Source organism: Halyomorpha halys, unplaced genomic scaffold (genome assembly GCF_000696795.3).
Source record: "Halyomorpha halys isolate HHAL.00 unplaced genomic scaffold, Hhal_1.1 Scaffold124.1, whole genome shotgun sequence".
In the NCBI taxonomy this organism is placed as follows: domain Eukaryota; kingdom Metazoa; phylum Arthropoda; class Insecta; order Hemiptera; family Pentatomidae; genus Halyomorpha; species Halyomorpha halys.
This window is the reverse complement of record NW_027111282.1, coordinates 311,561-325,619: the sequence shown is the minus strand read 5'-3', so window position 1 is coordinate 325,619 and position 14,059 is coordinate 311,561. Positions and strand designations below refer to the sequence as shown.

Below are 14,059 nucleotides of genomic sequence, written 5' to 3'. Positions count from 1 at the left end.
TTATATCTTACTTTTCATTTTATACCCCTGTTATTTTACTCTTATGTTTTTTTTCTTGTTTTTTTCCTGTCTGTAACTATAGTGTCTGTATCTTTTTTAGCCCTGACGAAGCCCTGCAACGTGGGGCGAAACGTTGGCTCAATAAAATAGTATAATTATTTACTATTTGAGTTTTTTTTTAATGCACCCGGACCATATTCCATTCATTTGAATTTTAAATTTTTCACGATCGCAATACTTCCCCTTACTATATATTTCATTCATAGGTAAGAGAAAGTAAAAATGTAAAAAAATCATGATTATTTTCTCAGTGAATTCCTAATTGACTGGACCATATATCCTTACAACAAAAGCCCTGTGGCTTCAAACAAGCAATATCACCAACTTGTTAATAACAAATGAACCAGTTCAAGAAGCAAAACCCTCTATATTTAACAGAAATATTAAAGAAAAACCTATTATTCTTATTATTACATAAAATACTAGGTCCTGGTAATTATTTATGTATGAGTGGGACAAATGACTTAAGGATGCTATCCAATACACAAGAAATACTCTATGTAATCGTAAAATATTTATCTGATACAGAGGCATACTTTTGTACCTATTCATTGAGTCAAGTGCTAAGAAGAGATTTCATGTATCTCTACCCCACAAGACTGGCTTATTTTAGAGGATAAATTAATTGATAAGGGATTTGTTCTTTGGGAAATCATAAAACTGTAAGGGACAAATAGAAAAATTTCTTTGCCCTTGTACCAACAATTATAAAGTAGCCAAACCAACAAAACTTTGAAAGAAAGATTATACAGCCCCCCACAGCATGGTCTACACAACAACATATATTATTGTGGATGTCAATATCATTAGCTTAAAAGGAAATGGTGTTCGGATGTTTGGAAACTAACTAATATCCTTCCATGTTACATGAGAGAAACATTGATGTAGTCATCAGTGGAACTGGACTGACGAGTATATTGTATACAGGATAATATACAATAGAATGTTAATTATTAATTATTATTTTTTTATAAAAGGAGTTAATAAAAACGATGAAGACTTAAACAAATAACTTTATTCCACAACAAAAAGAGAATAATCTCCATAATGCCAGTACTACATATCAAAAATAAGGTAATACAAATTAAATAATAAATGGTTACATTTTAAATAACAAAAAAACTTGAATTTAAAATAGAGAAGAGAAAGTGAGTCGAGAAATATGCAGAAGTTATTAATATGAGTTAAAATTGAAAATATACAACAAAGATAGCATGCAAAATTTAATTTAATATCAGACTTTAATAACTTACAACAGAATACTATTTTGAATATATATATAAGTTTGGAGAAGGATAGAGCTAATAACTACAAAGAACATCTGGTATATTTACATAAGCATAAGTACAGATATGTATAAATGGCATCATGGTAAGATTTATCAAATTATAGCTCATAGTTATTATCACCCTATACTATATTTATGCACAAACAAAACTATGTTTATTGTCTCTAAAAATGTAAACTAAAGCAATGTGTTCAAAGCCATTAAGAAATGACACAATTAATGAACTTTTTTTCATTTTTTTCATTTTTTTTTTTTTATATAAGGTTGAAATAACTATTTCTGAACATGAAACTCTGTAGTTTATTTTATAGAAATAGTTCCGAATAAATCTTAAATATATACAATATATCCAAATTAAACCACCATTATTTTACACAATTTTAGTGTCTATGATGGGAATTTACATTTATAATCTGTTAAAATTGGGTATTTCTAGAGATATTACAACTACCTTAACATACTATCAAAATAACTGCCTAATGCTAACATCATAAAATTAATAATACCTATAAAGCAAAACTGGTGAGAGGTTTCAGTTTTGGCTTTTTGATTAAATATTTGAAACAGTAGGTAATAACAATGGAATGTTCTAATGACCATTCATATCAGCAGTCATAAATATTGTTTAAAATAATTACAAAATACTGAAGTCATTGGTTGACATCATTTAACTGATTTTTATCAATTTGTCGGATGATAAAAAACTAATTTATAACATGATGAACCATGAACTCCACTAGGGCAGTGATTTTATTTGTCAATTGAACTTCAAATCATTCTCATCAATACAAGCCAAGTCATATGAACATCCCTTCACCTTTTTTTTTTTTATTATTTTTTTTTTTAATGTTAATAACTTTTGAATCTTTTTAATTCCTCATTTTGCAGAACTATTAATGTCTCTGAAATTCTATACAACAATTATAGAGGCAATGTTTATAAATTTCAATTAAAGTTCTTTATAAACATTATGTTTTCTGTTAAAACTATTTAAATCTAATCATTTCATAATTTGATACAAAATCATAAAGTAACTATAACAACAGTCAAAGCTATTCACATAAATTAAGACAAAAAATGAGATGCACTTCCTTTATTTCTAATGTTCTTACTACTTTCTCTTTTAAAAAATAAACTAAAAAAAAAATACTGTAGCAGTTTACAAGATTAATATGTTTAAAAAGGCAGACTTTCGAGATTAAAATACAATTATACTCAACTTTATGAGTATGACTATTAAGTGAAAGTTATCTCACTTAACTACACTGAAATAACTAATAGCATCTCAACATAATTTAAGTGATGAATAGGTTGAACTATGACACAAGTACTTTTTAGAAGGCAAGTGCTTTTTAATAATAAGTTTCTTGTTCAAGCCAACCTCCAGGATTTCGGCGCAAGTAAAATCTTCGAACTTCATCATATACAAAGATTGAGATCATGAAAGGGATAGCTGGTAACCACCATACAAATCTAAAAAATTAAAAAAAGACAATAACAGCTCTATTAATAAATTATGGATGTATTGTGTAATAAATCAGTACACATGCATATTATTTCTTGTAGGACCATGAAATACATCAACAATTTGGTATAGGACCACTGAACAAAATAGCCTGACCTAACAAGTCCCAACTAAGCTGAGTCAATTATAATAAAAATAAACATTCTTGTAGAAGGAAATATTTTGTATTGAAGTTTAACTATGTGAAGAAATGTATTACTTACATTCAACAAAATTTTAAAATATTTATCTGATAAGAGAAATAAATAGTAAATGTGGTTATTTGGCATTCATTCCTCACATATGGTTTACTTCACAGCAATGCTAAGTACAACTCCACAAACTTTAGGAAAAAATACAATTAAAGGTTCTCTATATTTGGAAAATTACGAATTTTCAATTATGTTTTTGACTGAACAAATTTAGATATAAAATCTAAAGTAAGTGTAATGCACTTAGCACTACTGGGAAGTAAGCTATTGATATGTATCTAGAAATTGATAGTACTAACTTCAAGGGATACATTCTAAGACCTTTATCCATTCCAGGAGTGTATGATAAAAAGGCAGCTAGAGCAGTTTCAAAAACAATGCCAAAGTTCAATGCCCAATTTCTGAAAAAAAAAAAAAATCAGAACCAAGTAATGTACAGCTAATATTTAACAAGTCATAGACAAATAAGTAATATCAATAAGACTTTTTAAAAAATTAGATTAAAAAAATATGTTTGACTGAAGATGTAAAATAAAGATTAAGATTGGGCACAATCTCCACTTTTAACTAAGATATATATAAATTCTGAGCTCATTTCCAAGGAAAAAGTATAAATACCTCATGCCCTGATGAAGTATAGAATTTCTCCTGGTTTTACAGATTATTAAATCTGCCCACTGTACCACAACAATGGATACGAAGAAGGCAGTATGACATGTGTATTCCAAAGCTTTTCTATCACGATAAGTCTGAAACACACATTATTTACAATAAAAAAAAAATTCCTTAGAAACAAAATAACTATAATCAAGAGAATCATGTAAAACAAACCCATTCTTGTCCATATGAATCAGTTAGGTCATTTACAGCTTTTGAATCCCATTGTTTTCTGATTCCAAACAACTTCATAGGTAGAAAACCATTCTCAGCCATTATTACAAAATAAACGAAGAATCCTGCAGCAGCTTGTATCATGCCAATCTGACCATAAGCCATGGAAATCAACCTATAAAAATTTCAAAATATTTCTATTGAAAAAATGTTACCTTGTAAAATACAAAATATGTATTGAGAAAATATTACTACTGAAATTCTAATCATTATAAAGGTGTAGGTATTAGATATCTATGTTGCTAATTTGAAACACAAAATATGTTTCTTTTTTAATTAGATTAATACAATGTCCACTAAGGAAAAACGTTATTGCAGTCATAATAAAAATATTTCTTATTTAAAAGAGATTACTTATTCCATAAATACTCATAATTAATGAAATAATATTATTACACTTATATTCAATTGATATTTGTATCAAGAAATAATGAATCAACATAAATATTAGTTAACAATACTATTAAAATCTATTTAGAGTAATATATAAATGCTACTGATGTCTAATAATGCCATTTGAGTGATAAGAGATCACTAGTATGGTATTTTTAACAAATGGCTCTATCCATGTGTATGGTTAAATGGATTATTTAAGAAAAAAAGTTAGTTGTCCCTATTTTTATATTATTATTAATATTACAATGTCCTAAATTTAAAGAATAACGAAGAACAAATAAATATTACATTGATAAATAAAATAGGTTATATTTTGTATCATCATTGGCTTTTGAGTACAATACAAAAAGAAGATTCAATTTAAAAAGCTAAATAAATCAGAGGTTGCTGCATGCAAAGAGTAAAACTTCTATTAATGTGATAAACAAACAGGAGAGAGAAATAAGAAGGAACTACCTTCATTTTTCAATATTTAACTTGTGTCTAAGGGTTTAATTTTATTGTTTTTTCTTTTTTTCAAGGAATTACAGAGTAGATGAACATTTACAAAAAGGATAATGATGTTTGTCAAATATCAAGACAAATTACTTAAAGGGATGATAAAGAATATAGGATGAATTAAGAGTGGACTAGATGATGGACAATAGACCAAAATGTCTGCAATGAGTAAATAAAAAAGTGGAAAGTAGTGAGGGTATTCCTTGAAAAAAATAACAATAAAAATAACTACCTTTAATTTATGAAATTAAATCAAGAAACCTTTTTTTAAATATATATATATATTTTATGCCAGTGGCCAAAAAAATATGACTTGATGCAAATAAATCTCATCACTCAATCATACACCAAAAGTGATCCAAATAAGTAAACAACCACTCCATATTCATGAACCACTGATCAATCACTTGATAAAATTAACAGACTAACAGATTGTAAAAGGAATGAGTTACCCTAGTGGAATGAATGAAAGACTCTGAAGAAATATATATAAAATTTAAAGACGCACACAATTGGAAAAATTATGCTAGAAAGAGGATAAAATCATTGGATTGTCCAAGTAAAAAGCTAAATGAAGTTCAAAAGGTACCAACGGAATGGGAAAAAATTTTTCTGTGGCACAAAACAATAAACTAGATCTTGTGAGGCCCAAATTATAATTATAGACTTTGTTATTATTCTGGGGCTATATTTAAAAAGCATAAACAAGAATATAGAATAAAGGTGTAACCAAGTAACGGCGCTAATGAACAAAAATCATTAACCATTTGTTATATAGTATTATAGTATATGATATGAACACAGTAATAATATAGTAATAGTACATTATAATTATAGTAATATAATATTGCCATTGTAAAATATTTTATAAATTATAAAATTGCTTTATTCAGAATCTGAACTTATCATAATATAAAATTATATTAAAATAAACGACTATTTGAGTTTTAATCTCAACTTTTATTATGCATTCAACAATGTATGGACTAATTTTGTTTTGCCTTTTTCTATTTCTTAACTATAAAGTAGGGCTCTAAGTTATATAAAGGATGAAGCCTGGTCATAATATCTCTAATTCGAAAATAAAAAAATTAAAATAAATCACCAGATAAAACTCATAGTAGACTTTATGGTCTTAAAGCTTAAAGTGCTTCAGGTTTTGTGGTCTATCAGAATTCTGAACTTGAAAAAAAAATAATTAGAAATTGTGTAGAATAATCTGTTATAATAATAAGTTTACTGATTTAAATGAAAATGTTATTTATGGTTTTTATACAATTCTGATTCCTTATTTATACAATTCCTATGTATTACAAATGAGGTAGCAGGATGACACTTGGAATCCAGGAAACAGCGAAAAATAAAATCAAATAGAGCAAGTAGAAGCAAATAGAAACTCACTTGAAAGTAGGGTGAAGACAATTTGACTGGATGGATTATAATAAGATTAATTTGAGTCTCAACAAGTATTTGAAGGAGATAGACTTTTGTTCTTTTCAGTTAAGACACCAGTAGAAAAATCTGCATCAGAACTCCAAAAGCTGCTATTGGATATTTGGAATCCTGGTTATAGTACCATTCTTAATTTTAATAGTGTTACAGGGTTAAAATACATATTGAATAAATTTAAAATTAGTCTTCCATACAGTCACTAATCAGACCCATACTAGTAGAAATATATAATAAAAAATAGGGAATGAAACTAACACATCCCAGAAGACATTGCAGTTGGTTAAAGATACCAAAATATTTGTGTTGGCTGTGACTTTATTTTATTAATGAGAAACATAATTACATAGCTTCAAGCATTCAGTTCTTTGTTCTAATTTTTTCTTCATATCCAAAAATATAATTCTTGAAAACTTCCTTCTTCCTTCTACTAATCTATAGCAGTAGAAGACCATCTAATGTAAATTGAATGGGAGGAAAAAAAGAGGGGATTACTTTTTTGAAGAAAATTGTGAAAAACATTTGGCTGTTCAATAGAGAGTAAGTAAAAAATTAAGCAAGATAAAGATTTATTATGATTAAGGAGGTAATAACTATAAACAATTACCTGAGAGTAATCCACAAAAAAAGGACTGAAAATTGAAGTAAAAATGAGAACATAGTTCTTAATGAGTATTCAATCCAGTTGTATTTCAAATGGATCCCAATATGATGATGAGTTAATAGTTGACCATCAATATACATTATTTTAGCAATAAAATTAAACCCAACAAAGAGCGAGAGATTTGTGAAGTATTTATATTATTATATTACTAAATAAACATACTAGTTTTATAAAGTTTATATCAAAAATTAATTTAGTACTATTTACTAGATATAATAATTTATTATTTTACACAGATAGACTTGAAAAGCTGAAAGATCAAAACCTTAGGTACTTAATCCATAAAAATAATGTTGCTTAACATACCTCACCTCATAGAGTGTCACAGCATCTCGAAAAATTGATTAGTATTTAATTTGTTCAAATTCACTATAAATTATTTGGCAATCAGTTTCTATGATAAATGATAATGTGGTTTTGTCAAAAACAAGAAATAAGGCTAAAATAAAGTTTACTAAGTGTCTACAAAAACTATTTTTATACCCTTTAATTTTATTAAATAGAAGAAATTCACAAACATTAATGATAAAAAAAAAATCAAAGCAATAAATGAAACTGTATGTTAAAATTATAAATTGATTCTTAACCAATATAAAATAATTAGTGAAAAATAGGCCTATAAGTAACCAATTAACATTAAAGTTAGGTTCTTTAAATGTAAAATCTAAACACAGAAATATAGCTCCTAAGAGAGGTAACACCCTAATTTAAAAAAATCTACTATAATCATTGAGTCAGTGCTTGCAATTCAATATCTAAGTAAACCTGTAATGTAGCCAGAAAAAGTAAATTACCATGTTTTATTTCTAACAGGATTCATGCAACCTATTTAAAGAATTCATTCATAAGTCTAGAATAAATACATTAGACAGCATTCCAATCAAACATTAAAGAAAAAACAACTGAAGAGCTCAGGTTCATATGAAATAGGTTTTGAAGGAAAAGGACTATGGCAAACACAGATACAATACAACCACTCGTAGAGAAAGTTTGGATAAGAACTACAAAAGTTAAATAAAATAAATGTAAATTAAACCAGGCATAACATTACAATACAAAATGAAACACATTACCCTAAAGACCTTTGTTCTTCACCCACAGGAACTTCATTAAATTATTATTTTACAGAACTGACAATTCAAAAACATGATTAAAATAATAAACCTTAATTATATAATCATAAACCAAGTAATTATTGAATACTAAATCTAAATAAATTAGGGTATGTTTAACAAGATAGATTAATGTTGTTTCATAACACTACTCCTCTTTTCCTCATTGCTTTTTAGCCCAGATGATGACCTGAAATGTGGATCGATATTGAGAACAAAAGAATCAAAATAGTAATATGCATATTTTAGTTACCATCACTGAATCCTAACTAGCATACCCGAGGAGGTTTAATATGTAGCAAACGAATGAAGAATAGCTAGTGAGAAAGTCAAGGAACCCGACAAATAATCATTTTCTTACCACAAATAGCATTTAAAAAGTAATTTTGAGAAAGACACTTGAATTTTTGAGAGAAATATGGATTATTATAGTATATAAATATATTTAAGTTTAATTTACTACTGAGGATCTATCTATATAGTTCATACCACACCCCTTAACTATGAATTATCTGTTAGATGCTCAAAAAGGGAAGAGGAACATTAACTAAAAATTAATTCAGAATCAGAAATCAACACAATAAATTGTTTGTTAATAAAACTTTCCTATACAGAAACTCTTTAATGTTCTGACCTTTGTTTTCCTTTAATAATGCATCATTCAACAATCACATCTGTTATCCACAACTTGGTTATGAGCAATGAATAACATGCAACATATATACAATTATTTGAAACAACAGACCGTGTTAAAAGTCAGATAACAGATTTTCAACTTAACTCAAAACTTTAAATTTCTAAAAGAAGAAAAAACCTTTTACCAGACTTTTATTATCTTTATTAAATCTCTGATGTTGTGAATTTAGTCTAATCATTACATTTCTATTAATAATTCTAACTATAATAGATAATGCTCCTTACTTGTCTCAAAGTAAGTCATCTAGAATGAGCCTAATGTTGGTTTTGTCAAAGAATATATTTTTAATAATTAAATCCAGAATGCACTGGAAAAAGAGATAAAATAAATGACAAAATATGTACAATAATGACACATTGATCATAACTTTGTTTAGGTAGTAAGAGATCTGCATAGACTATCTGAATTTCAGGGGGATAACCTCTCCTGTAGAGGTCACAATGAGAGCAGGATATTTAATATTAACTTGCTCAAAATAAGTCGAGTAAGGTATGGTATCATTTGTTATATATTTTTTTATAACTGGATAAAATGAGACTCTCCGTGAAGATAGTGTCAATATTTTAAAAGCTGAGGCCAATTTTAGGTTAGTACTAGAGAAACCACAATATTTTTCTAAGCAATGTAATTTAAAACAAATAAATAAATGAATGTACCTAGTACAATGGCAATTGCCATGGGAAGTTGCAAAGAGGGGATGTCGCTACCTACAATACTTTAATCCTACTTTAAAGTTCTAAAATTCGGGTAAAATATTTAACTAAAAAGAGATAATAATACTCAAAATGCGGTAACGGTAGCAATGTGGTAAGGCGCCTGTCTACCAACCCAAAGGTTGTGAGTAGATAAGTCAACTTTCCCTCATAAGTTTTGACAGACTGCAGATCCTGAGTCTTAGTACCAATACAAAGTTATGACCCAAGTTCCATTAAGGTATGAATTTTGTTGTATATTTGGTCGATATGGGTCTTTTTTTTCCCTTGAATTGTATTACTACTTTTCATAATTTAGTTGTGTCATCTTAGACACAGTTGTATTTATATAATATTTATTTGGTATAACAATTGTTGATATATAAAGTGAACAAGAATCATTACTCCCTTATTAAATACTGTACACAAGATAAATTGTTTTTAGCATACTTGTTTTAATATACCATAACCAAAACTAACTAGAAAAAATTGTAGTAAAATACTAAGTGAATAAATTTAATCTATTTTCCAAACGTATTGGAAATGTAACAATAAATATAAACTTACCTTTACACTTCTACAAACATACATAATAGACTCCTAATAATATGCTTAGGTTTAATATAATATGCTGCATTATAATAAAAATTGCTTAATACATACTTGAGAAAAATAACAAAAGCTAAACTTTTGTAATGAGCTTTAATGCGTACAGTAATTAGAAACTGCATAGTATGTACTTATACTCAGCCAAAATTGTAACACGCAATGTATTAAAAAATTACCTGATACATGCTTTTAATTGACAGGATACATACCAATAAAAAATTCTCAACAAATTAATACATTATATAAGAAAGTAAACAACAAATAAATAATTGTTGTTAACAAAAATAATTCATTTTTTGCTTTTAAGTGATTACTGTCAGTCTACTACCTATTTCTTTTTATTCAAGAGAGAAAGCCATTTTAATTAATTATAACTCAATTTAATTCACCCCCCCCCCATAATTTAGTTTTTTTATCATTCCTGAATATTACAGTCCAATCTGTTCAAAATTATCAAGAGCCTGTGTGCGTGATTGAGCTTTTATATTTATAAATGGACACACACGCACACCATGTGCCAGGTGGTGGTGCAGAGAATTGTTGATACTCTGTTTCAAGAACAGAAGGAGAATATCTATTGCAGATAAATACTAACTTGGCCTGATATCAAAGGGTAAGAGAAGAAAAATTAAGTCTTTGGCCTATTAACAGATATATCTGTTTAATGTTGATAAGGCCTAGGAGAAGATACAGGAAAATAGGCTGCAAGAGATCACTGAAGGTGTAAGTGGCTTCTACAGGACCCGATTTGGCTTCCGGAAAGGGATTTCTACAGTGGAGGCAATTTACCTAGGTAGTTAATTAGGTGATAGAAACAGCTCAGAAGACAATAAAAATGAAAGACCCAATGTCCTGTTAAGGTGTCATTCCTGGGATGTGAGGAATACCTTTGAGTTAAAGTACAAAGAGGAGGTGATCCTGGAGAATAACCAGAACATTGCAATTAGCAGGTGCAATACATTTATAGTGACTGCAAGATGGAGGCCCTTTTAGTAAGTAGCAGGAAAGGGAGGAAAGAAACCACTCTGAGAGTGGGACCACTCTTATGAAGTAGTATGTGAGTTCCTCAGGATGTCACCATTAGACTGATCACTGAAGAGAGCTGGTACTTGCAGAATAGAGTCAAACATATTTCTGTAGTAAGAAAGGGGACAGCATCAAAATGCCAATGATACTGAGATATGGGAGCTGGACCACATAGACTGATACAACCCTGGGTAGACAGGCTACACATGGAGGTTGACTCCTACCTCACACAATAGCTTACAGGACAGGGTGGGTCTCAACCCAACCAATACAGATTTGGAGCTGGAAAATACAGCAAAATGCCAACCAGTGGAGGAGACCATGCAGCATGTATTATTTTACTGATCCTGCTTTCAGGATGAGAGAAATGAGTTCCATCAGGTCTGAGGATCAGCTAGACCACCAATAAAAGTCCAATAGAGGGTGAAAAAAGATGTAGGAAAGTAGTTTTACGGGGTTAAAATCCAATGTATCTTTTTGAAGATTTCCACATACCCTCAACAAAATTTTTTTATTAAAAAACTGCTTTTAAAATTAAAAACTAAAACTAAAATTAAAAACGAAAATAGTTGTAAACTATTTTTGTTTCACTTTTGACCGCAACCCTGACCATCTTCTTAAAATTAAAAACTTCTTTTGTATATTATGGACAAGTTATATATTTACTGATCTTTCGATTAATTTAGAGTTTTAATCGACCCATAAACCAAGCTCCTTAAAATTTTTATAGCTAATATAACCTATTAGAGTTTAATATAGATTCAGATTAATTTTTATCTGATTCGACAACAATATTAGTTATAAACAACCTAAAATAATAAAAATTACATAATATTCCAGAGTTAGATGGTCACTGAAATAAGGTGGAAGGCCAAAGAGCATAATAATTACTTGTGGTACTTAGTGAATTTGTAAAAGACTGGGAGGAAAAGACCTTTAATTTTAAGTTAACAGCAGCAGTTACAGTGGATACATCTCATCTCTTTCCTATGCATAAAATTTAAGATTAATTTGTTTAATGTTAGTAGTATAATTTTAGTTTGAATATTATTAAATGAGTGATTTAATATATATTTATATCTGTTCTCCATGTTTTCTGAGTATTTCAAAGTAAGAATCGACTTTTCTTTCCTTATCATATAACAAATAATTGTTTGGTGCTCAACAAGATTACATTTTAATTTCATATATTTATTCCCTGATTGACTGGCTATTATAGCATTATACTTAACTAAATTATAATAGATAAAATTATTGTTATAAATGAAGTCTACTTAACGATGACTATAACCAAGCCAAATGGAAATTTATTTCACAATATGGGTGCAATGAGAACTTAAATAATATTACTGAAAGAAAATCAGCCATAGAAACAAAAAAAATACCACATTCGGCAAAAGAAAATAAATGGTCTTGCGGAATTACAAATACAGAAACAATAACTTAAGAAATACCTTATATGTATATCATATACATTAAAACAATATAAATGCAATAAAAATAACAATAGTTAAAGATTAATAGGTAATAGATTTCTTATTCGATATCAGTTGATACTTTTTTTAAATATATGACATGCATGATTTTAAAAATGTTAGTAGAAATCAAATAAGAAAATATAGAATACAGGAGAAAAAGGAAAAGAGCAACCTACCTTTTATTTACAAGGTTATCCCTGTATGGGTCCCTTGGCTGTCTTTTCATTATGTCCGATTCAGGTGCTTCATACGCCAGTGAGATGGCAGGCATCTTTGAGCATTAGCATAGACAGACAATGTTAGTCAGGCTAGTTTTGACGCGATATTAATAACACACACACTGGTAACGGTTAAAGAAGCTGATGAAACATTTATAATGAGGCAAGATAAAGGACACCATATTGAGTCACTGAGAAGTAAACCCATGCTAAATTGCAGTTTTGTAAATTGAATTTGTCATTACAAGCTGAACGAACCAATACATAGGGTTTAAAATAAACAAAACTTGAAATGAAAGATAGCTAAGTGCAAATAATTCTAATAAAATTGAAACATATACAAATGTGTGTGGATGTGTGCACAGACACACACACACACACCCAAATACATATACAAAGAATGGGTGCAGGCATAATTATCATCTTACCCATCAGAGCTGTAGCTTTTTCACTATTCCAGGATCTCTTCTCTATCACAAGAATGGTTTCATAACTTAAAAATAAACTACAGACAATAAATCACCATGCAAAAATTTGAGAAAGTACTTACTCTGAAAAGTTATCTCCAGTGACACGAAACTATTACATACTCTTTAAAGAGAGAAGAAAGAAAATGAAGTAGGAAAATAAAAATAAAAAAAGTGATAGAGTGAAACTGATAAAACTGTTTTAGTACAGAAGTTGCAAGAAACAAAAAATATTTGAGATAGAAAGTAAAAATACAAATAATAAGATAGCTGTTGAAAAATAGAAAAAAAGGAATGAAGTCTTCACCAATCTTCATGAGAATTTCACAATGAGTTTAAAAATTACCTTTCATTTACGAGCTTATCAGTGAATGGATTTCGAGGTTGCCGCTTCATGATATCACTTTCTGCTTCTTCATAGGCCAGAGATATAGCAGGAACCTGATTTGACATGGTGTAAAAACATTGTGAAACCACACATAAAAACAAAACATCAAATAATAAAAGAAAACTATAACTAAATCTATTTGCATTGACACTAGAAAAGAAATAAACTAAAAATACTAAATCTATGTAATGTTATTTCATGTTTGTAAACAAATACATTTAAATGTATTATATACAGACGCCTCATAAGAGAGTAAGTATATGTGTATGGATTTAATATCTCTAGCACAGGTTGAAAAATTAAATTAATCTATATATATATATGTAAATATATATTAATGTTCAGGAAGAGATCAATAAGGAAAACTGTTGGAAACAAATATAAACTATTTTCTAAAGTAGTGGGGACCC

The 14,059-nt window shown here is 28.6% G+C and overlaps 1 protein-coding gene across 3 annotated transcripts in view; it reads right to left on the bottom strand.

Moving 5' to 3' along the window:
• Positions 1 to 2,409: 2,409 nt before the first annotated feature.
• The window catches only part of Atpalpha (sodium/potassium-transporting ATPase subunit alpha), a 53,888-nt gene continuing 42,238 nt past the window's right edge, over positions 2,410 to 14,059 (bottom strand). For 2 of the 3 annotated variants that reach the window (XM_014416433.3, XM_014416435.3), the window contains 5 exons: positions 13,608 to 13,702; positions 3,896 to 4,070; positions 3,683 to 3,813; positions 3,364 to 3,465; positions 2,410 to 2,821 (listed from right to left, as the gene is read on the bottom strand). In XM_014416433.3, the coding sequence (XP_014271919.1) occupies positions 2,701 to 2,821; positions 3,364 to 3,465; positions 3,683 to 3,813; positions 3,896 to 4,070; positions 13,608 to 13,702 (624 nt within the window). In that variant the 3' untranslated portion in view covers positions 2,410 to 2,700. Of the gene's footprint in view, positions 2,822 to 3,363; positions 3,466 to 3,682; positions 3,814 to 3,895; positions 4,071 to 12,752; positions 12,848 to 13,607; positions 13,703 to 14,059 lie in introns of all 3 variants that reach the window. The other variant, XM_014416434.3, reaches the window with a different exon arrangement.